The following is a 22,888-nucleotide window of genomic DNA, read 5'->3' as shown; positions in this document are numbered from 1 at the left end:
ATAGTGTTGCCGCGTGATAATAATGTTAATAAACTAATGTTGGTAAGACACGCCCTAGACGTACAATTAAATTGTTCAATATTATGTGTTATTATTTACTGGCGTTAAGGGTTATTAATAATTAAGGTTTGCGATGGGTTTGCGCGTTGATTTTAGAAGATAATTTTAATTTGCCCGACAATTTTTACCGTAACATTACGAATCACATTGACCGTCTAGGGAGTGCCTTAGGCTCGTGCTAGTCTGTGGACTGTGTCAATAAATTAAATAAACAACAATAGTTTACGCGAGCGAGTTTCAGTGGTGCCCTGTTCTGTTGAATTTATAGTGAAAATCATGAATGATAATGAATATATTCACTGTCGCCTTTGCGCACATTTCAAGCCAAAATACTCATTAATACACCTAATATCAGAGGAACCACATTGCCAAGATATTGTCAAATGGTTGTCCCGATTCAACGTTCAAATAAACTTAAACGACAATAATTTGCCAAAAATGGCCTGTATTACTTGTATAGCGTCGCTAGAACGAGCATTTGATTTCATTGCTGCCGTGGAGCGAGCACAATCTACTCTAAACGATATAATTTTACAGCCACAGCTTGTGAAGGAAGAACATTTTTCTGATGATGAAAACATTGTTTACGAGGGTCCAGCGGACTACGACAATGAAATCGCGATTATTAAAGTCGAATCTAATAAAACAGATTCCACTTCTGAAATATCGGTAGAAAATAATATAGAAAATTCATCAGAAGAAAAGAAAAAAAGGCTTCTTTGCACCAGTGTGGACAATTTACCTTTAGCTCAGGTGCACATGTCTTGGAAAGATTTTCAGTGGCTATGCAGCCACTGTGAGACACAATTCCCCACATCCGAGGAGCTTCAGATTCATTCTATGCAACACCACAAGGTCTGTAACCCATACCAGTGTACAGATTGCAAAGCAAAAATATTTCGACTCGACCGCTTTCTAAAACATGTTAAACTGCACAGAAAGTACTTGAAATTCTCATGTTACAAGTGCCACTTGAAGTTTTTTACTTCAAAAGACTGTTTGAAACATACAGATGAACATAAAGAAACGGATTATGTTTGTAGCGGATGCAATGAAAATTTTGAATGCCAACAAGAACTAGACGAGCACACCAGTACGTACTGCAGAGGATCAGTAAGAAAGGAGACCATTGGAGAAGAACCGGTAATAGTAGGAGATAGCTTAACTTGCACAGTTTGTAACAAAACATATATGAGCAAAAAGACCTTGATTACACACATGTGGATTCACACACGCAAGCAAAAGAGTTATACTTGTGATGTTTGTGGTAAAAGTTTCTACCAGAAAGGAAACTTACAGGACCATATTTTACATCACAGCGATTCAAGGCCATATCAATGCGAAATTTGTAAATCGTCCTACAAAACCAAACGCGGGTTACGCTCACATATAACAAGTCATAATGCTGAGAAGCCATTTGCCTGTGATCAGTGCGGAAAATGTTTCCGTTTGAAAAAGCAACTCAGTAACCACAGTATTGTTCACACAGATTCTTATCCTCATGTGTGCAGTTATTGCAATAAAGGTTTCCGTTTCAAGCCGTTATTGACTCTGCATTTGCGCCAGCATACTGGTGTTAAGCCGTACTCATGTGAAATTTGCCAAAGAGAATTCACTAATTGGTCCAATTACAACAAGCATATGAAAAGGCTACATAACACAGATATGGCTAAGACGAAACATACTCCTCAGAAGTTACCCATTGATCCTGTTACTGAAGTTTTTTCTAATAAAGCATTTGAAGAAAAAAAGAAAATTCTGGAACTGAGTAAAAAAGGTAGATGCAAGAAAAATGCAGGCACTGATAAAGGAAAAGACAAAAATAGTAATAATAAAGAGTAATGTGGCATTAACTTCAGATCTGAAAGACTTTTTTAGGATTTTTTGCCTCAATTTGTTTTAAAAAACTGTGCTTTTAATCCAAAAATTATGTTGATTTTTTTATTTGGATTAATTATATAAGTGCTCAATCAAATGGCCTAGGTACTTGCTAAATAAAATTCATAATTTGTGACTGTAATAATTGATAATCAGAAAAAAGGTATTGTTAACTTTAAAAAGGCTTTATTCCTCAAAAATGGTTTATTGAAATAAAAATATTATGACAGTAAAAATAGTTTCACTTATTTACCCATAAATCTGTATGTTATTCAATCAATACCAAAACGGCTGAACCAATTGAGATGTAATTAGGCAGAGATATGGTATACCCTGCAGAAGACATGAGGTAATTTTTGTGATAGGAGTAGATTCCCAGCAATACAGGCTTAAGCTAGTCAAGTTAGTAAATAAATAAAAATCTCGCATTTTACCAAACATTTTAATCTAATACTGTGTGCTTTACATGTCATATTATGTATGTAATAATAAAAATATATTGCATTTCCCTAGTTGAAAGCAGAGTGCAACTGAAGTATGTATACCTATTGTATAATCTACTAGCCGTTGATAGCCGTTTCACCCGCGTCCCTTGGGAACTACTGCCCGTACCGGGATAAAATACAGCCTATGTTACTCGTGAAGAGTGCAGCTTCCCAGCAGTGAAAAATTTTCGAAATCGGTTCAGTAGTTTCGAAGCCTTTAGAGTACAAACAAACAAACAAAAAAATGTTTCCTCTTCATTACATTAGTGTTGATAACATAAATAAATCACTATTTAATAATACTATGATTACAATTAACACTGGCGATCAAAATAATAGGATTTACTCATTGACCATTTACTAAATTTCTAATTGTTAGTGTTCATGGGTTTTTGAGCCCCTTAAAGGAAAAATTATTACATTGCAAACCCCCTTTTTTCCATAAATTATTATATTAGCTCTGCCAGTGTCATATGATGTCTATCAGATTATGTGCTATTTTTATGGATGGGGCGACCTTGAGAAAATTCTCTTGTGCAACAATTCGCGCGGTTTTCAAACCTATTATATTTAATTGTTATTTCATTTGTATGATCTTGCTTTTGTCAACAATACTAAAGTCACCATCTATCTACATATGAATTCAGGAGCAGAGCCTCAAAAAAAAAATGCATCTTATAACTTCATACTTCAAGGGCCATTTTAGCTAAAAAACAAATAGTGCTAACTTCTTTTTTAACTTTCACCAAATATACACATCTTTTACAAATTCTAGCTAAATATCCTCCTGTTTTATACTTTTCTTTTTCCCTCTTTTACCAGGAATCATAATTTTAGTCTTCCATTCTTCAGTACCGACTGGATCCTGTACTTGCATGATCTGTCCTGTCTGCGGATTCACCGGGAACACTCCGTCCGGTGTTATTTTCTTCTTAGATGTGTCCGTATTATGTCTCCGTTTCATATGTTTATTGTAATTTGACCAGTTTGTAAATTCCATCCCGCAGTGCTGGCAAGAATAAGGTTTGGCACCCGTGTGTTGTCTCTCATGATTCTTTAATATCTGCTTAAATCGAAATGCTTTATTACAATACGAGCATACATAAGGCATGGAGTCCGTATGTATGATTTTGTGCGCATTTAATTGGTACTGCAGTCTAAAACACCTTCCGCATTGCTCGCAAGAGAACGGTTTCACGCCGGAATGCATTTCAACGTGCCGCCTTAACATATTAGGATACAGAAAAGACTTGTTGCATATCCTACACACATGCGGACGGTTCTTATCATGTGACAGTATGTGTGATGTGAGAGTACCTTTATTGTAAAACATTTTACCGCATCTGTCGCAAGTGTAATTACGTTTGCGGTCTATTGTGTGCAGCTTCATGTGGTCTCGGAGACTGTTGGGATTCTTGTACACCTTTTTACATAACTTACAAGTTAAATCTTCTATTGTGATAGGAGTTCCGGGTTTTCTTCTCGGCCTGCGTTTCTGTTTTGTAATATTAAAGTCTCGTAAATGTAGTTTCAATGAGTCCTCATTTTTAAGTATTTCACCGCACAGCGGGCAGGGTAGTTGTGATTTTAAGAAGTGTTCTTTTATGTGGGTAGTTAAGTTTTCTGTTTTGTCTAATACTAAGTCACAATAGTAGCAATGGTTCCTGAAATTACAGAAATACTTTTGTTAGAAACAGAAAGAATAGCTTCCTCTATGAATATGATTTGAGTTACATTTTGAATAAAATCTTCTACATATATAAAAATGAAGCCCGCTTTCCATTGTCATGATATAATATTAAAACAGCTTGAGCGATTTGGCTAAAAATTAGAGGGCAGGTAACTTAGACGCGGGAGAAGGTTTTAGGATAGTTTTTGTCACATCTGGCTATGAGACGCGGACGAAACCGCGGGCGAAAGCTAGTATTTTTATTTTATAAAACTTTTACAGTAGTCTTTGTTCTGTAAATAATATAAAATAAATTGCCACATACCTCAGTATCTTCCTGTGTTTCCGAACATGTTTAACAAAGCTAGTAAAGTCCTCATTCCTTCCTGCCTTACAATCAATACACATAAAAGCCGAACATTTGCCATGCACCACTTTACAATGAGATCGCAACATATCTATATTCAGAAACTCAATATTACAGTAGCCACAGACCCAAGGATAATCCTTCCATGATCTAACAACCTTTTTACTCAGATCAGAAACCTCTTTAGCGTATATTGTGACGTTAGAATTAAAAGATGCGTTACATATCGCAGCGTCGAGAATATCTTGAACGTTTAGCGAGTCGTCATATGTCTGGTCGTCAACATCAGGCTCTTCTTTCATTTCACGTTTAACGTGTAAACTAATCTCAAGTTCGGAAGTTTCTGAGTACTTGTTGTGGGCTTCATCCTCTAGTTTTACGGCCGCAGCGTCGTCATTGCAAAGAAAATCGTCGAAGCCAGGCATCCTATCGTCGTCTGAAAGGTCGCATTTGTTTTCATCTGCACTCGTAAACATCTTGGATAAAACATCTTGTGCGCGTTTCACGTTGTCTAGGAACTCGTACGCTTTGTTTAGGTTGTCGTAGCAAATGAAACAAACCGTTTTCGGCAACATATCATTGCTACTTACGTTAACATACACAGCGTTTACAAATGCGAGCTTCACGATTATTTCGTCGTGTCTTTCGGAGTCGTTCTGTAAGTTTAGAAGCTTTTCAGAGCTTCTAGGCTCCGCACAGAAGCGACAATACAAGTTCTCCATTCTTTATTCCGATTAACCCATTAAATAACATTGGTTTTCGTAAAATAAATAAGAAAAAGTTCCCGTCAAACTCAGATTTTCGTCCTTTTTGTCAAACAAGACAAACTATAGACAACCAAGAGTGACACACTAGTGCTTGCAGGTATATGAATCAATTGCCGATAAAGTTACGGTTTTTACTCTTTTAAACTTATTATATTTTAATAATTTTCTCATCTGCAGAGCTATTTATTACTTTATGATAGCCGTTGTACCCTACAAATATTTTTTATACCATACATCTAAATTGGCTTAGCCGTTTTGGTGCTAATCGAATAATATGCAAACTTTTGTAAATAAATCAAACTCAATATTTTTATTTCTATAAAACATTAAAATACAACTTTTCTGAAATAAAAAATTCATTCTAACATTTTAAACTGTCAATATTTGTAATCTTCAACAAGTTACAAGATCGTGGCCAAGTCGAAAGCTTGGCGCGGTTGGTCCGTAGATGGGTGACCATCTTGTCATAAAAATTCTTCCGTGTTTCGGAAGGCACTATAAACTGGTGGTTCCCAGCTGTCATTTGAACAAATTTGGTTGGTTGCCTAGGAAACTGGGTTTAGGACGTCAGACGATAGGGTCAGCTTCCAGTCTAACCGGATGCAGCGTTTTATTATATCAGTACCAATGTTGAGCAGTTCTAGACAAGCTTAAAGCCCTCTGTGGATCTGAAATCAATGCAACATTCACTCATTATTATTACTATTTTTGTCTTTTCTTTTAGCAGTCACTGTATTTTTCAGGCATCTACCTATATCTTTCTGTTCCAAAAATTTTATCTTTTCTTCTAATGTTTTATCAGATATAACCTTCCCAGGGCCAGGGTCTTTGGATAAAGCTCCCAGAGGAGCACATTTCTTCTTTGCCATATCTGTATTATGTCGCCTTTTCATATGCTTATTGTAATTCGGCCAGTTAGTGAAGTCTCTATAACAAATTTCACAGGAGTACGGCTTCACGCCAGTATGCTGGCGTACGTGCTGAGTCATTAACGTCTTGAAACGGAAACCTTTATTGCAATAACTGCACACATGAGGATAAGAATCTGTGTGAACAATACTGTGGTTACTGAGCTGCCTTTTCAAACGGAAACATTTTCCGCACTGATCACAAGAGAATGGCTTCTCTGCATCATGACTTGTTATATGTGAGCGTAACCGGCGTAAAGTTTTGAACGACGCTTTACAAATTTCGCATTGATATGGCCTTGAATCGCTGTGCTGTACAATATGGTCTGCTAAGCTTCCTTTCTGGTAGAAACTTTTACCACAAATCTCACATACATGGTTCTTTTGTCTGCGCGTGTGAATTGCCTTGTGGTTAGCCAAACATTGTTTGTTTGGGTATGTTTTGTTACAAACTGTGCATGTATAGCTATCTCCTTCTATTGCCGGTTCACCTCCAATGTTGTCTCCCGCCTGTCTTTTTCCAACTCTGCGGTATGTGGTACTGTGTTCAGCTAGTTCCTCTTGGCATTTAAAACTTTCATTGCATCCGCTACAAACATGATCCGTTACTTTATGTTCAGCCTGATGTTTCAAAGTGTCTCTTGTAGTCAAAAACTTCATGTGGCACTTGTAACATGAGAATTTTAAGTACTTTTTGTGCAGTTTGACATGTTTTAGAAAACGGTCGAGCTGAAAAATTCTCTTTTTACAATCTGTACATTGGTATGGGTTACAGACCTTGTGGTGTTGCACAGAGTGAGTATGAAGCTCTTCGAATGTGGGGAATCGTGTCTCACAGAGCCGGCACAGCCACTCATAATCTTTCCAAGTCATGTGCACCTGAGATAAAGGTAACTGGTCCACACTGATGCAAAGACGCCTTTTTTCCATTTCTTCCGCAGGTTTTTCAACATTATTTTCTAACGATTTTTCAGACGTGGAATCTGTTTTATTAGTCTCGATTTTAATATTCTCGATTATATCATCGTAGTCCGCTGGACCCTCGTAAACAATGTTTTCTTCATCAGAAAAATGTTCTTCCTTCACAAGCTGTGGCTGTAAAATTATTTTGTTTAGAGTAGACTGGGCTCGCTCCACGGCAGCAATGAAATCAAATGCTCGTTCTAACGACGCTACACAAGTAAAACAGGCCATTTTTGGTAAATTATTGTCGTTTAAGTTTATTTGAACGTTGAATCGGGACAACCATTTGACAATATCTTGGCAATGTGGTTCCTCCGATATTAGGTGTATTAGTGAGTGTTTTGGCTTGAAATGTGCGCAAAGGCGACAGTGAATATATTCGCTATCATTCATGATGGAATAAGTAAATAATTTGATTCACTATAACAAGATACGGCAACCCACTTTTAAGCTCGCGACTCGCGTTTGTTTGTTATTTTGTTGTTGACATTGACACGGCCCACAGACAAGTGTCAATCCAAAATTGGTTAGCCACAGACGGATAATAGGTATAATAATAAATAACATTATTTTGGTTGGGTCATGCCAGTCCTGATGTACTCCTTCGGCATACTCAAATGGACTCAAACTGAATTGGATGCCTTGGATAGGAGCACACTGCTGACCGCAGAACGAATGCATCACCCACGATCGTCGGTGATGAGACTGTACATCCCACGGAAATGTGGAGACCGAGGCTTTTATGCAAAGACGCTCCACAACCGTGAGGTGTGCAGTCTCAGAGAATATCTTCTCAAAAGCGACGTGGGTATGCATCGTGATATGGTAGCAGTGGACAAAGGACTCACCCCGCTATCGTTGGCAAATGAGAACTGGAGCAGACCTGTGGTACTAACTACCCATGATCGCAAGGGGGTATGGCAGAGCAAACAGCTACAAGGACGCTTCTTCGGGGCTCTTCATGGCCCCGATGTAGACTTCAATGCGTCCGTAGCTGGCTGCGCTTCGGTGACCTATTTGGAGAAACCGAAGGGTTTGTATGTGCAATTATGGACGAAGTTATCCCGACGAATAACTATCGGAGGTATGTTATGAAAGATGGGACGGTTGACATATGTCGGACGTGTCACCATCCGGGTGAGTCTATCAGACATATTATATCTGGTTGTTCTCGTTTGGCTAACGGTGAATATTTGCACAGGCATAACCAAGTGGCCAAGATCATCCACCAGCAGCTTGCTCTGCAATACAAACTTGTAGATCTTGAGGTACCGTACTACAGGCATGCGCCCGACCCAGTTCTCGAAAAGGACCATATCACGTTGTACTGGGTACGATCTATCATCACTGACAGGACTATTGCAGCCAATAAGCCTGATATAGTGGTGATAGATCGATTAGCGCGCCGCGGGATGATAGTCGATGTCACCGTCCCGCATGACGAGAACCTAGTGAAAGCTGAGAAAGAGAAACAAATAAAATATCTTGACTTAGCGCACGAGGTTGTCACCATGTGGGATGTCGACACGGCTATTATTGTGCCGATTGTCATTACGGCCAATGGTCTAATAGCCAAGAGCCTCTACCAACACCTCAGGAGGTTCTCGTTGGGCGGCTGGATCAAGGGATTGATTCAGAAGGCAGTACTCATTGATACGGCGCGTATTGTGAGCAGGTTTCTGTCTCTGGGACCCTAACCACCGGTACCTTGAACCCTGTGCCCGATATCGGTGGCCATCTATTTTTTATATTTTTAAATGTTTTTTTTTTATATATATTCTAATATTTAAAAATATAAATGATATGTTGAAAGATAAATAAATGCACTACAAAAAAAAATAACATTATTTTACTGTTTGAGTCCTTTTAAGAATATAAGAAGATTCCTAACAACTCCCTTTATTCAACAAAAGAAGACGGATCACAATCCATACAAAATTGCCCCACGTCCTATAACAATGTGACGTATCTCAAAAAAAAGATAAAAATGTTTAAAAAAATATGGCATACTCTCCAATTCATTTTTTTTACACCTTCATACGAAAAAAATGCTTTAAAAATTGTTCAGGCGCTATTATGAAAACATCGTTCATAGGACTATTTATGGACTATTTTATTAAATTATTTTTTTGTTTGATAGGGTATACCTCACAGGTGGTCCCATATTCATCAGGTCCGGATCTGATGATGGAAACCCTGAGAAATCCAGGGCAACTTTTGAAAGTTGTAGGCATGCGCAGGATAAAAACTTGACTATAAGGTGTATGTCTTATAACAATATGCAACAGTAAAGGTTTGGAGCTGACCTGATGATGGAGACGAAAGAAGGTCGAGGGAACTCGACAACTGAATATGTAAACTACCTCGTGTTTGGGCTCATATTATTTGTATTGAATAGACCTTTGCAACAGTGAAGGTTTGGAGCTGACCCGACGATGGAGACCAGAGAAGGTCGAGGGAAATCGACAGCAAAATATTTAAACTACCTCAGAAGTCGGTGTCTAATGGATGTACCTAAGTTTATTTCCCCAACGACTTCTAGGCCGATGCTCCTAAGACTAGTTTTTTTTTGCTTTTCAATGTTTTTGGAAGTTTTTTTATCGTAAAAAGTTTTTTTTTTATTTTTGGCTTTTCAGTGACAAGCACAGTTGTCACTATCCGCATAAGTGTAAAGTTCTTATCAATACGAATAATATAAACCCAAACACGAGGCAGTTCACATATTCAGTTGTCCAGTTCCCTCGCCCTTCTCTGGTCTCCATCATCAAGTCAGCTTCAAACCTTCACTGTTGCATATTGTTATAAGACGCACACCTTATAGTCAAGTTTTTATCCTGCGCATGCCTACAACTTTCAAAAGTTGCCCTGGATTTCTCAGGGTTTCCATCATCAGATCCTGACCTGATGATTATGGGACCACCTGTGAGGTATACCCTATCAAAACAAAAAATAATGTAATAAAATAGTCCATAAATAGTCCTATGAACGATGTTTTCATAACAGCGCCTGAACAATTTTTAAAGCATTTTTTTCGTATGAAGGTGTAAAAAAAATGAATTGGAGAGTATGCCATATTTTTTTAAACATTTTTATCTTTTTTTTGAGATACGTCACATTGTTATAGGACGTGGGGCAATTTTGATCCGTCTTCTTTATTGAAATGAATTTATTGAACTGAGTGCATAGTGGCGACATTGTAGGCATGCGTGACTACAGCATGTCTACAGTTACTACACAAGTAACTATTAAGGAAATGTGTGCAACATGTGTTTTAATAAAATATCGAGAACGAAACACAAAGCATCATTATACCTATTGACACGCTATTGACCGTCTGGGGCTAACCTTTTTGATTACTTACTCTAGCTAGTCTGTGGGCCTTGCGTGTCAATGTCAACAAAAGCAACAAAATCAAAATAAACACGCGGAACGCGAGTCGCGAGCGCGAGCTTTATACTGTGGAATCTTGTCAACAAATGAATCAAGTTATTTAGTCATTCCATCATGAATGATAGCGAATATATTTACTGTCGCCTTTGCGCTCATTTAAAGCCGAGACACGCATTAATACACCTAATATCAGAGGAGGAACATTGCCAAGAAATTGTAAAGTGGTTGTCCCGATTCAACGTTCAAATAAACTTAAACGACTATAATTTGCCAAAAATGGCCTGTATTACTTGCGTAGTGTCGCTAGAACGAGCATTCGATTTCATTTCTGCTGTTGAGCGAGCGCAATCTACTCTAAACGAAATAATTTTACAGCCACAGCTTGTGAAGGTAGAACCTTTTTCTGATGATGAAAACATTGGTTACGAGGGTCCAGCGGACAACGACAATGAAATCGAGAATATTACAGTCGAGACTAATAAAAGAGATTCCCCGTCTGAAAAATCGTTCGAAAACAATGTAGAAAAGTCTTCGAAAGAAATGGAAAAAATGCGTCTTTGCATCAGTGTGGAACATTTACCTTTATCTCAGGTGCACATGACTTGGAGGGACTGCGAGTGGCTCTGCCGGCTCTGTAGAACTCGATACCCCACATTTGTGGAACTTCATACTCACTCTATGCAATACCACAAGGTCTGTAACCCATACCAATGTACAGATTGTAAAAAAAGTATTTTTCAGCTCGACCACTTCCTAAAACATTCGAAACTGCACAGAAAGTACTTGAAATTCTCATGTTACAAGTGCCACATGAAGTTTTTGACTTCAGAAGACACTTTAAAACATCAGGCAGAACATAAAGTAACGGATCATATTTGTAGCGGATGCAATGAAAGTTTTAAATGTCAAGAGGCACTAGCCGAGCACAGAAGCACATACCGCAGTGTTGAAAAAAGACAGGCAGGAGACAATGGACGAAAACTGGCAATAGTAGGAGGTAGCCATACTTGCACAGTGTGTAACAAAACATACTCAAAAAAACATAATTTGGCTAAACATAAGTTGATTCACACGCTCAGACAAAAGGATTACTTGTGTCAAATTTGTGGCAAAAGTTTCTACCATAAAGGAAGCTTAGAGGACCATATTATACGGCACAGCGATTCAAAGCCATATCAATGCGAAATTTGTAAATCGACCTTCCAAACCTTACACCGGTTAAGTGCACATAAAAAAAGCCATAGTGCAGAGAAGCCATTCTCTTGTGATCAATGCGGAAAATGTTTCCGTTTGAAAAGGCTACTCAGTGACCACAGTTTTGTTCACACAGATTCTTATCCTCATGTCTGCAGTTATTGCAATAAGGGTTTCCGTCGCAAGGTGTATATGAATCAGCACTTACGCCAGCACACTGGTGTTAAGCCATATTCATGTGAAATTTGCCAAAGAGACTTCTCTAACTGGCCGAATTACAATAAGCATAAGAAAAGACGACATAATACAGATATGGCAAAGACGAAACGTGCTCCTGAGGGAACTTTACCCATAGACTCTGGCCCCGGGAAGGTTATATCTGATAAAAAATTAGAAAAAAGATAAAACTTTTGGAACAGAGAGATAGACACCAGAAAAATACAGCGACTGCTAAAGGAAAAGGCAAAAATTTTAATAATAATGAGTGAATATTGCATTGATTTCAGATCCATTTTTAAAGCTTTTTAAATCTTGTCTAGAACTGCTAAACATTGGTACTGATATAATAAAATGCTGGTACTCAGCTGCATCTGGTTAGACTGGAATCCGACCTAATCGTCTGACATCCTAAATCCAGTTACCTGGGCAACCTGATACCTCTTGGTACCTATAATGACTGTCAAATATGTAATATGTGGTATGCATCAGGTTGAACAATGCCATCCGTGGGTAAATGTCCATAAAAGTTTACGATTCGAACTTTTACCATTGTTTACTTACTTGGTAAATCTTAGGATTTACATAAACGGTTACCATCTTACCACAAAAACTTTTAAAATTCAGTTTAAGACTTGTCTAAAAAAATGACAAATTGTGACGTTGACATATGGTTCATTTTGCAGCCACACAATTTTTTTAGAAAAGTGTAAAACAGGTGTTTAAGTTTATGTAGTAAGGCCATTAATGTCGAAAAAAAAAACATGTCATAACTCTTTCAGGGTAGCGTAGCAATTTATAATTAAGCACCAAAATATAATAAAAAAACTATACAAAATCACTTTATAAGCGTTATTTGGTTTTTAGGAGGTATTTAACATATTTAAAAAAAAATCTTGTTCCTAATTTTTTTTAATACGACTTCGAAATGAAAATAATGTAAAGGGCAAACAGTTTTACCTAAGTTTTTGACTAATGGTTACTTAAAATAAATGAAGAAGAATTGATTAATCATTGTTTTATTCCTAAAACACACACATTGGTAAAACTAGCTTCCGCCCGCGTAGAGTTCGGTTATATCGCGTTTCCAAGAGAATTCTTCAAAAGTCCGGGATAAAAACTATCCTATGTTCTTTCTCAAGGTCAACTCTATCTCTGTGCCAAATTTTCTTAAAATCAGTTCAGTGGTTTTGACGTTAAAGCGTAACAGACAGTTACTTTCGCATTTATAATATATAGTAGGGATACTTGAATAACTCATGTCGGTAAATCTTAGGATTTACCATATTTCGTTTACAGTAACACATAGAGAACATTTCTTGTAGCGCAGAATACTGTAGAACATTTAAAAATTACATCAAAAATTTAAATAAAAGTCTTCTTAAAAGGAAGAACATGAATATTTCTTTATTGCTTTTCTATAATGAAAATATATTAAGAATTTGGCACCTTGAAGAGCTGTAATATTAACAGCTTCTAGCTAGTAACTAGACCATTGAGAGAATCAGCTGCATATCCTTATTATACTGATATTTTTAGGATATACACCTAGATACCAGTTTAAACATCAAATCAAAGTCAATTGTACATTGTTGGTTAATCAGTGTCTGTATACAATTCAACTCAGCCAGTATTATAAGCTCAGCTTTTGGTCTCAGTGATATGATCCTCACAGTCCAAGTCCTTCCTCGGCCTGCCTTTCTTTTCTTTCACCAATATCTTCTTCTTCCACTCGAGGACTTTATCCTTCTCAGGGTATATCACCTCTTTAGTATCCGGGTCTATACCAAACAGTCCGTCTGCTGTCCGTCGCCTCTTTGAATTGTCTACTCCATGGACTTCTTTAGAATGTTTATTATAATTTGACCAGTTTCTAAACTTCTGTGTGCATAAACTACATGTATATGGCTTAATGTCCGTATGTAATAATAGGTGTTGACGTAGTAAGTGTCTGAATCTGAAACCTTTGTTACAGTGGGTGCAAACGTAAGGTCGAATCTCACTATGGACTGCTCTATGAGTGACCAACATTTTTCTAAGTCTGAAACACCTTCCACATTGTTCACATTCAAACTGTTTAGGCCCAAAGTGTATAGTAACATGTTTTTTCAGCTCCGACTTCACTTTGAATGTGAATTTACATATTTCACATTGGAATGGTCTTGCGTCCGAGTGTACAACGCTATGTTGTGCTAATTCTTTCTTATGATAAAAGCTTTTACCGCAAACATCACAAACATGCTCCCGTTTACGGTCTGTATGTATTAACAAGTGCCTGTTAAGCAGAAACTTTGCTTTTGATGTCTTTTGACAAAATACACAAGTCAGATCATCATTTTCTGGCACTTTCAGCAAAATATTTGCTTCTGCGTTTTTATAAAAATTGATGTCATGTTCGTCTAACTGTTCTTGGCTTGAAAATGTCATATTACAGCCGATACATCTGTAGTCTGTTAGCAGATGACTTGCTTTATGTTTTTTCAACTCTTTTAAAGACGTACAAGTTACTGAACAAACGTAACACGTAAGTAAAAGGGATGGTCTGTGTCTACAAATGTGTGCGATGAAGTTATCTATGTGTATTCCTCTCGCTTTGCAGTCGAAACATCTGAAGGCATTGCAAGTACTGTGGTACTGCATAGAGTGTACCCTCAACTCACTCGGAGACCGAAAACATCGGTCGCAGAACGCACATATCCAGTCATAGTTGTTCCAAGAGTCTGATTGCTCTATTATTTCTATAGCTTTAATAACCTTTTTTGAATGTAGGCTCGATTGTGTTTTGTTTAATGAAACATCTATTACATTTTCAGGTTTGATATCAGCATTCTCAATTTCTGGTTTAAATATAATTTCAATTTTATCTAGAGTCTCCTTGTTTAATAGTTCGTCTTTAACTGTAATATCGTCTTCGGAATTCGTGTAAAGATCTTCGTAATTATCTGTATCGTCCTCTGAAAAGGCATTGTTATCCTTTTCTTTTTTTATATCTGGTGATGAAATATAGTCCGTAAATGCCTCTTGGGCCGCATCAACAGCAGCCACAAAGTCATAAGCGAAGTCTAAAGACTTCAAACACCCGACACATACAGTTTTAGGCAACATATTATCAAAGTTCACAGCTACATTAAATCGTGCCAATTTGTTCGCGAGTTCTCGGCGTCTCTCGATGTCGGATTCCATATTTATCAGGTCGCTAGATTCTTTTAAATCCGCGCACAAACGGCAATAATTCTCTAAATCATTCATGTTTATGTGAAAATCACTGGAAGCAGCTTTCGTTATTATTTATTTAGAAATTCCCGTTATCACCGGGAAAACCATTGGGGAAAACAAGCCATCAGTCAGCCATCGTTGACATTTGACACAGTGACACTGATAGCAATCTGCAATGTAGAGTCCAAAGACAATTGGTAGTGCTTGGCAAAAGGAAACCGGTCTACAGCTTATTACGGTTTTATTTACGAATTTTCCTTTTTGTTACAAGTTAGAATACAACTTTTCGTAAGAATTTAAAATAGGAATGAGGATAGAAACAAAAGTAAATACTTACGCTTTAACCACGCGATCTTCTTTCTTCCACACTGACTTACTTTCCCAGGCACAGTTTCCTTCACCAACTTCCAAACTCTGTACTGCTTTGTGAGTTTTTCTTAAACCCACAGCGATGTCTGGCCGTCCATGAATCGAACCCGAGACTTCGTGGACTACAGTCGCGCCATGCGACTACTACAAAATATGTCCGAAGACGTTTCACCAACCAGACAAATAGAAAATAAAATAATGTTTAAGTTAGAACTTATTTATAAGCTAATAAAGCTAAGCATCGAGGTGATGTTTTAACATTCAAGATCTTTTTAAATTCACAATTACTTACACCATTCTCTTTTAAGTAAACTATTCTGTCATATAAAACAAAGTTTTCTAACACTGGCTGCATATAATTTTGTAAAAGAATAAATACTCCCGCCTTTTTGAACGTCATTTCCGGTATTTCGTTCCAGAATGTCGTAAGTTCTGATAAACAAAATTGGGGATTTTCAACCATATTGCTATCTAGCATAGAATCATTTTTTAATAACGTGAATCCGTTTGTAGTAGCATCTTGGATGTAAGTTTCAAAATTTCTGTCCATGGTTTTAGTTTTTACCGCTTTCCGTTTATTTCTTCTTAACTTGCAGTTGTCTGTAAAATAATAAAAAAACCTTTGAAAAATTGCATTAAAAGTTTATGGGATTACAGTTCAATAGAAAAACATGTTATATTTCAATTTTTATTCCACTATTAGCCTATGTTAATCAAGGATAGTTTAGCATTCTCATAGGCAGAGAATTAGAAATCTACCGGAACAGTATAGCCGTGTTCCCGCGATTTCTCGCGCGTCCCGGGGGCACTACTGTCCTTACCGGGATAAAATATAGCCTATGTTACTCGGAAAGAGTTTTGCTTTCCAACAGTGAACGAGTTTTCAAATCAGCCCAGTAGTTTTTGAGTTTATTTTTTACAACCTATATAACAAACAAAAAAATACTTATCCTCTTTATAATATAATATTAGTATAGAAAAATTAATAGGTACTTACGACGTACTGCAAACAGCTGAAGCACAGCTCTTGACAACAAATTGAACACCAGCTCCTCCAATCTACTGTCTACAGACGGCGGCTGAGTAGCCAACCTTAAAAACGGGACTTTCATAAACTCTTCTCCTTTAAATCTTCTAAAAATATTCTTCAAACAATCACTTAAAGGAACATTCTTAAAAAATCCCTCATTTTCTACCATTTTGTGGTAGCAACAAGGCATTAATACCATGGCCTTTGCATCGACCATGTTTAGAAATAAATTGAGCGCGTCTATCGTCAAGTCGGCGCAAGCATGGAGGCCGGTTATACAAAATCCTCTATGGTCCCCAAACTTATCTTGGAGAAATTCTTCGATATTTTTGTGGGAACTTTCGGTTATAGTGTGCTTAATATATTTCACGTTGTCTATAGAATTTGAGTGGTACTTCCGCTGTCTAATTTTGGCGCCAACGTAATGGCTCTCATTACATTCAAGTCCTAATATTTTGTAGTTGGTTGTTTCAAACAGCCGTTGATCGAGATAGCCCTGAAAGTATACACAAAATATAAACTTATTTAAGTACTTTATTGAAAACCTCATTGTTCATTGTTACAGCCTTTTTACCGTCCCACTGCTGGGCACAGGCCTCCTCTCACAAGGAGAAGGATTGAGCATTAATCACCACGCTTGCTCAAGTGGTGAAGAGCGGGCGTTTTGGGGGCTGTCTTTTGTAAATTTGACGTTCGAAAAGTGCTGATTTTCAGCCTACTTTGAATAAATGACTTTTGATTTTCATTATGATACAGTTCATATTAAATACTAGCCGTTTTCCCGCGGTTTCAGCCGCATCCCATGGGAACTACTGCCCGTAACGAGATAAAATATAGCCTATGTTACTCGGGAAGAGTGTAACTTTTCAACAGAAAATATTTTTTCAAATTGGATCAGTAGGAGCTATATTAGTATCAGACGACAGCAGATCAACCTTCCTCAATCTGTCATACTTCTTCAATCGATTTTCAACTTTATCACAATAGAGGAAGGTTAATGTTTGCTTGGTAAAATTTTACAGACTCGGTAGGTGACTTGCGTCTGTACATAGCATAAAATCTTACCAGTCCTGATCCAAAGTCCACAACGACATCACAGCCGACATGATCACACATTTCCTTGATCTCCCTCGCCAGATATATTATCTCATGTTTCTTCTTAGCACTAACCGGCACATTTATATTGCTATCCAAGTTCTCATCTATATCCTTGTAGGAAACCTGCATCTTTTCCAGTCTAGCAAGAAATGTCTTCAAGAATTCATCGTCACTTGCGCTCAAATCAAAATTTTCACTAAAAACGTCTGTATCTACATCTTGTATTGTTATTTTATCCAAAACGTTGTGTACAAGTATGTCTGTATTCGGATAGTTAAACAGATATTGGTATTCGTGAAAGAATTTAAGGCTCTCTTCAAAATATTCTTCGGGGTTGTCGAAGGATTCCGGCAGTGACATGTTTAACTAATTGGAGCAAGAAATATATTAAATTAATTCTTAGGATCTTAGAAGTAGACTTGGCTGTCATTGGATATCTTTGGCAGTCGTTACTGATAGCCAGAAGCCAGTTATTGTCAGTTTCTTCATCAAAAGTAAAAGTTATGTAAAGTAAAAGTAACGGTCAAATTCAATTTTTCTATTAGTTTTGCTGTCACTTTAGCCTTGAAAAAACGAATTTGACCGTTACTTTTACTTTAGACATTACTTTAACTTTAACTTTTGATGAAGAAACTGGCCGTTAGTCTGACAACCAGTCACCAGTAATTGGGTTGGTTGAGGATTCGGTTAGACTGGAAGATGGGGTACATCTTAGTTGGGGAAGGCTAGGCAGATATGAATGTGCGGTGGAGGTGCGTAAGGGTATGGGCTGCATGTGCATACTTGTGGTAGGAAATTAATTAGTTGGTCCATCATCAATGTGGGGAGAACTGTATGTTGTTTCCAAAAGCATAAATTCTTGGTTCCAACAGTCATATTTATCCCTTTGGCTGTCCTTACGAGTGGTCGAAAGTCGGAGCCCAGTCTTTCTAAAGGATTTCGTGTTGTCTAGTTAACTTGGGTTTAGTCAGGAGGTTAGATTGGCAGTCGCTCCATGCAAAACATTAGCTGCTTCTTGACCCAATTTAGCTAGAAATAGGCTTGGTTGGTTCATTAAAATGGATAGTAAATAAAATTCAGTAAGAAATTAAAAATAATACATATTTATTAACAACAGTCTAAACATCACGTGCTCAGCAATAAATTAACAATAAGTTGTTCTGACAAACAATCTCAAAATATCTTGCAATTTATAACAGACCAACATTTACCCGATTGGGCGGAGGACAACGTTTTATACAGGTAATGTAAAATATATTGTCACTTGAGTAACATTTCCAGATTCCTTTGTTGATGTTTTTGCATAACGAACACAAGAGACAGCGTGGAAACTTTCATTCGATCCAAAATCCAACCTTATATTGCTAACTGCATAGCAATGCTCATTTAATTTACTCAAAAGCTGGACTGGACAATATGAACTAAATCCGACACTTGCTTGCGAGTTATTTCGAAACATACTCCCAAATTATTGCTGAGGTCCGCTTATAGTTTCCCAAATCTCGTCACCCTCTTTGAGGTCTTTCGAACCTTCTCCAATCACACATTTACCACTCCACTTGTCATTCTTAAAGTATTTCTGGCACATTTCTGCTAAATCTTCCTTCTTGACTGCCAAAACTCGCTCCCGTTGAGTCTTCCAAATGTCGTAGGACAGCCCATAGAGGAACAGGTCGATTCCTTTCATGTACTCAGCAATGGGCTGATCCATCTGTTGCAGGATAGACAGTTTAGCTTCAAACAGGTTTTGATCATCAATGAGTTTTACGTTCTTTGACATCCAGTCTGCCGTTTGATCGAAAACATTCATGGTCACTCTGGAATTGGGGTCCCTGTACGAGTAGAAGTTAAAAACTCCGTCTAATGTTAGCATTGCGCCTCCTCCGTAGGCTCCGTTCTGCTCTCTGACTATCGGGTGTAAGTACTTTGATGTCAGGAATCTTGACAGCACTCTCAGTTTAGCATAATCAGGGTCGGTGTAAGATACAGTCGGGACGACCTTAGCGCAGAAATTCACAGGGATGTTCATAACGATGTGTACGCCGCGGTTTTCTTGTGGCATTTTCTTAGCATCAGTCCAGTTAATCCTGTTCATTTCCTTCTGATCCACATTCACACAAAGGTTTTTGCAAAAATGATCAACGACATCGTGAATCTGCGTGTTTGTGTTCGAGTAATGGAATGCTGTCCTTAAATTGCTGCCCTTTAGAATCTTTTGGCCGATTGTGTCAATTATGAGTTGGATATCGTCTATTGACTTGTTTTTCTGGAGTTCTTGCATATTCACTATGTGTTGGAGACCCATTAGACTCTCTTTACACTCGTCCACAGAAGAGATCAAGGCCCTAGCTGCTTGCATTGCGTAAGTATGTCCGCTGTCAACGATTCCGTTACTTAAAGCTGAGCAATAGTTCGTAAGGAGCATTCTCATTCTTTCATCATTACTGAAGTCAGGTTTGCTGAAGATTTCGCCCCATATGTCCATCATTTTGGGTAAGTTCTCGTCTAAGCAGTGACTGCTGATTAAGATCCCTTGTTCGTAGTGGCCAGGTTGGTCAATATGTTCCGTAATATGGGAGAGGAAGCCGAGTCCAGATGTGGACTTGCTGACAAACTTGTCAAAATCACGGTAGTTGTAGTTCCTCGTGTCGAACTTGTTGACTACATACTCAAAGAATGGTAACAGGGACCTCTGTTGGTCGTTCAAACAGTCAGTTCCCACAACCCCCTTGAAGTACGTGACGCCGTTAGTGTTGGCTTCACACATTTGTAACGGAATAATATCAGCGACCGTATGTTTCAGTGGCGGAGCAGTTTTGGTAAGAGTAATATCATCGATCTTTAGACAAGGAAGAATATCTAAATTCTGTATTTTCTTCTGTGCTTTAGACAGCTCTATTCCTTCATTATATATTTCTTCTTTTTCACTATTTGTCAGTGCTTTTACTTTCTTTTGCAACAGTTTGGCTTCTGCTGCGTTGAATGCATCATCGAACTTGTGGTCAGGTACCATAGTCATTGTTAATTTGTGTTTATTTGAAATGAAGTATTTATCAATTACTTCCTTCACATAGGCGGGTTCCATTAGATTAGTTTTAAGTTGATCTAACAATTGGTTGACTTTTAATGCATTTAGAATTGGCCCGTTATGGTTCCACAGGGGCATTAGATTGAAGAGTAAATTCAGACCGAATTTTGGTGATTGATGCTTGATTGATAACTCAAAACCGTGCAGAACACTTTGAATATGATCCTTTTCGAAACCTTTATCGCGAATGTCTTGTAATGTCTGATTGACAATACTTTCTACCAATGCAAATTTAGATTTCTCGACATCTCTTAATCCCACTACAAATAAAGTGTCTCTAATCTGGTTGTCATAACCTGTGAGAGAATTGTAGCCCCCAGAAATGTTTTTCTCAATCAAACTTTTGTAGAAAGCTGAATTAGGTCCGATAATCATGAGCTCAGTCAAAGCCATCATCATGAATGTTTCATAAATGTTTGTAATGTCAGCCATAACATATCCGATGGCGATTTGATTTTGTCTTTCAATGGGAACTCCATACTGATCAACTCTGCATGTTATTTCACTTTTCTCCGGAGTCTTCCATCTCAGTTGAGGTTTTACTATTGTGTGTTTTGGGTCTAAGTACTCATACTGGCTCAAGTAAGCTTCATTTACAAACCTTAAGTTGGCTTCGAGAGGGAAGTTGCCATAGGAATAAATTCTAGCATTACTTGGGTGGTAGTACCTTGCATGGAAATCTCTTAAATGCTCATGAGTCAGTTCTGGAATGCATATAGGGTCACCGCCCGAGACGTAGCCGTAAGTACCCTGCGGTAAGATCTTGTTTATGAACTTTTGTCCAAATAATGAACTGGTTTCTGAGAATGCGCCCTTCATTTCATTGTAAACAACACCTTTGAAGCTTAATTCAGAAGATTTGTCCTCCACATTTGCATGTTCTAATCTCCAGCCCTCTTGTAAAAAGTCTAACCGAGACAAATTAGGTTTGAATACAGCATCTAGGTAGACTTTTTGTAGATTCCTGTAATCAACCTCGTTTTGTGACGAAAATGGGTAAAACGTGTAATCAGGGCCAGTCAATGCATTCATGAAAGTTGCTAGTGATCGGTTCAACATTTTGAAGAACGGATCTCGGACTGGATATTTCTCAGAACCACATAATACAGTGTGTTCTAGAATATGTGGTGTGCCCATAGAATCTAATGGCGTTGTACGAAAACCTACTGAGAATACGTTATTGGAATCATCTCGTTCTAGATGCAGGTACTCTGTTTTAGTCTTTTCGTGTATTAGGTAGTATGCTGTCATGTTATACTCTTTGATGGGTTCGACTTCGGTGACGAGGAAGCCGTGCATGGTCTTCCCGGGTTGCAGTGCTTTCGTCACTGCGTCCTTCTTTTTTAGAATGCCGCTGCTGTACATATTGCTGCATGGCGTCAATCTGTGGCTGACGCCGGACCGGAACTTGCAAAGTCTTGAATACATTTTTGTTTTTCTTAACTATTCTTGCAAATTATCCTGAAATGCACATACACCACTCACTATTTTTATGACAGCAATTTCTGTGTTATAAATAAATGGGAATGTCACGTTTCATTATTGATTATAATGTAAAAAACCTATTTAAACAGTTCACCTATCACAAAGTACTGTTTTTACGAGCGTAAAGATTGATTTTAGGCGAAGCTCGTCATGTGATTTATTAAAAAGAAAAGTGGATCTTAAATGTCCAATTTCAATTATCTATCAAATAAGTCCAGGCCAAATGGCCGGCAAAGGTGGAGCGAAAACTTAGAATTATATCATAATTAATTAATTGTCACAACAAATTTTTGTATGAATTTGAGTGAGAAAAACAAATGAAATATGATGCAATATAATTCTACTTACAATTAATCAGAATATCGTCGAGACTTGAATAGTTTGGAATTATAAATATTTTGTAAATGCTTTATTCTTGTTATTCTAATAGTTCCAACAGATTAACCGGCATTATTTTTTTAATAAATTACAAATCCAGCATAACCTCCCAATGCCATTTGCTATTGGGGGAATTTGACACAAACTAGCGTTATTGCCATGTAAAATAATCACCGTATTTTAGTCGATTTTCAATGTTTTAATGAAAGACTTGCATACAGGACGACTTAATTAGGTGATGCACTTATGTACAAAGTAAAATTAAAAAATGGTTAATAAAATTAAAGAGAAAGAAATCAATAGAAAAATTGAAAGAATTACGGTTTT

At 37.6% G+C, this 22,888-nt stretch overlaps 6 protein-coding genes across 6 annotated transcripts; 2 read left to right on the top strand and 4 right to left on the bottom strand.

Moving 5' to 3' along the window:
• The first annotated feature begins 258 nt into the window (after window positions 1-258).
• On the top strand, window positions 259-2,174 carry LOC124643317 (gastrula zinc finger protein XlCGF57.1-like). The gene has a single exon (XM_047182252.1). It carries the CDS (start codon window positions 337-339, stop codon window positions 1,900-1,902), a length of 1,566 nt encoding a protein of 521 aa, XP_047038208.1. The 5' UTR covers window positions 259-336; the 3' UTR covers window positions 1,903-2,174.
• Window positions 2,175-2,366: 192 nt separating this feature from the next.
• Window positions 2,367-5,336, bottom strand: LOC124643315 (gastrula zinc finger protein XlCGF26.1-like). The gene is made up of 2 exons (XM_047182249.1): window positions 4,418-5,336; window positions 2,367-4,087 (listed from the first exon to the last, which is right to left on the bottom strand). The coding sequence occupies exons 1-2, from the start codon at window positions 5,179-5,181 to the stop codon at window positions 3,199-3,201; spliced, it is 1,653 nt and encodes a 550-aa protein (XP_047038205.1). The 5' UTR covers window positions 5,182-5,336; the 3' UTR covers window positions 2,367-3,198.
• A 172-nt stretch (window positions 5,337-5,508) lies between these two features.
• Window positions 5,509-7,674, bottom strand: LOC124643316 (gastrula zinc finger protein XlCGF57.1-like). Its single transcript, XM_047182251.1, has 2 exons — window positions 5,978-7,674; window positions 5,509-5,894 (listed from the first exon to the last, which is right to left on the bottom strand). The coding sequence occupies exons 1-2, from the start codon at window positions 7,488-7,490 to the stop codon at window positions 5,845-5,847; spliced, it is 1,563 nt and encodes a 520-aa protein (XP_047038207.1). The 5' UTR covers window positions 7,491-7,674; the 3' UTR covers window positions 5,509-5,844.
• Window positions 7,675-10,515: 2,841 nt separating this feature from the next.
• Window positions 10,516-12,908, top strand: LOC124643492 (gastrula zinc finger protein XlCGF46.1-like). Its single transcript, XM_047182487.1, has one exon. It carries the CDS (start codon window positions 10,602-10,604, stop codon window positions 12,084-12,086), a length of 1,485 nt encoding a protein of 494 aa, XP_047038443.1. The 5' UTR covers window positions 10,516-10,601; the 3' UTR covers window positions 12,087-12,908.
• Window positions 12,909-13,278: 370 nt separating this feature from the next.
• Window positions 13,279-15,673, bottom strand: LOC124643260 (zinc finger protein 722-like). Its single transcript, XM_047182162.1, has one exon. It carries the CDS (start codon window positions 15,144-15,146, stop codon window positions 13,539-13,541), a length of 1,608 nt encoding a protein of 535 aa, XP_047038118.1. The 5' UTR covers window positions 15,147-15,673; the 3' UTR covers window positions 13,279-13,538.
• A 3,020-nt stretch (window positions 15,674-18,693) lies between these two features.
• Window positions 18,694-22,698, bottom strand: LOC124643258 (presequence protease, mitochondrial). The gene is made up of 2 exons (XM_047182161.1): window positions 22,532-22,698; window positions 18,694-22,159 (listed from the first exon to the last, which is right to left on the bottom strand). Exon 2 carries the CDS (start codon window positions 22,124-22,126, stop codon window positions 19,079-19,081), a length of 3,048 nt encoding a protein of 1,015 aa, XP_047038117.1. The 5' UTR covers window positions 22,127-22,159; window positions 22,532-22,698; the 3' UTR covers window positions 18,694-19,078.
• Between the last annotated feature and the right edge of the window lie 190 nt (window positions 22,699-22,888).

This window comes from Helicoverpa zea, chromosome 27 (genome assembly GCF_022581195.2).
Source record: "Helicoverpa zea isolate HzStark_Cry1AcR chromosome 27, ilHelZeax1.1, whole genome shotgun sequence".
NCBI classification, from domain to species: Eukaryota; Metazoa; Arthropoda; class Insecta; order Lepidoptera; family Noctuidae; genus Helicoverpa; species Helicoverpa zea.
The sequence above is the reverse complement of the archived record's forward strand: the minus strand, read 5'-3'. Positions and strand labels throughout refer to the sequence as shown.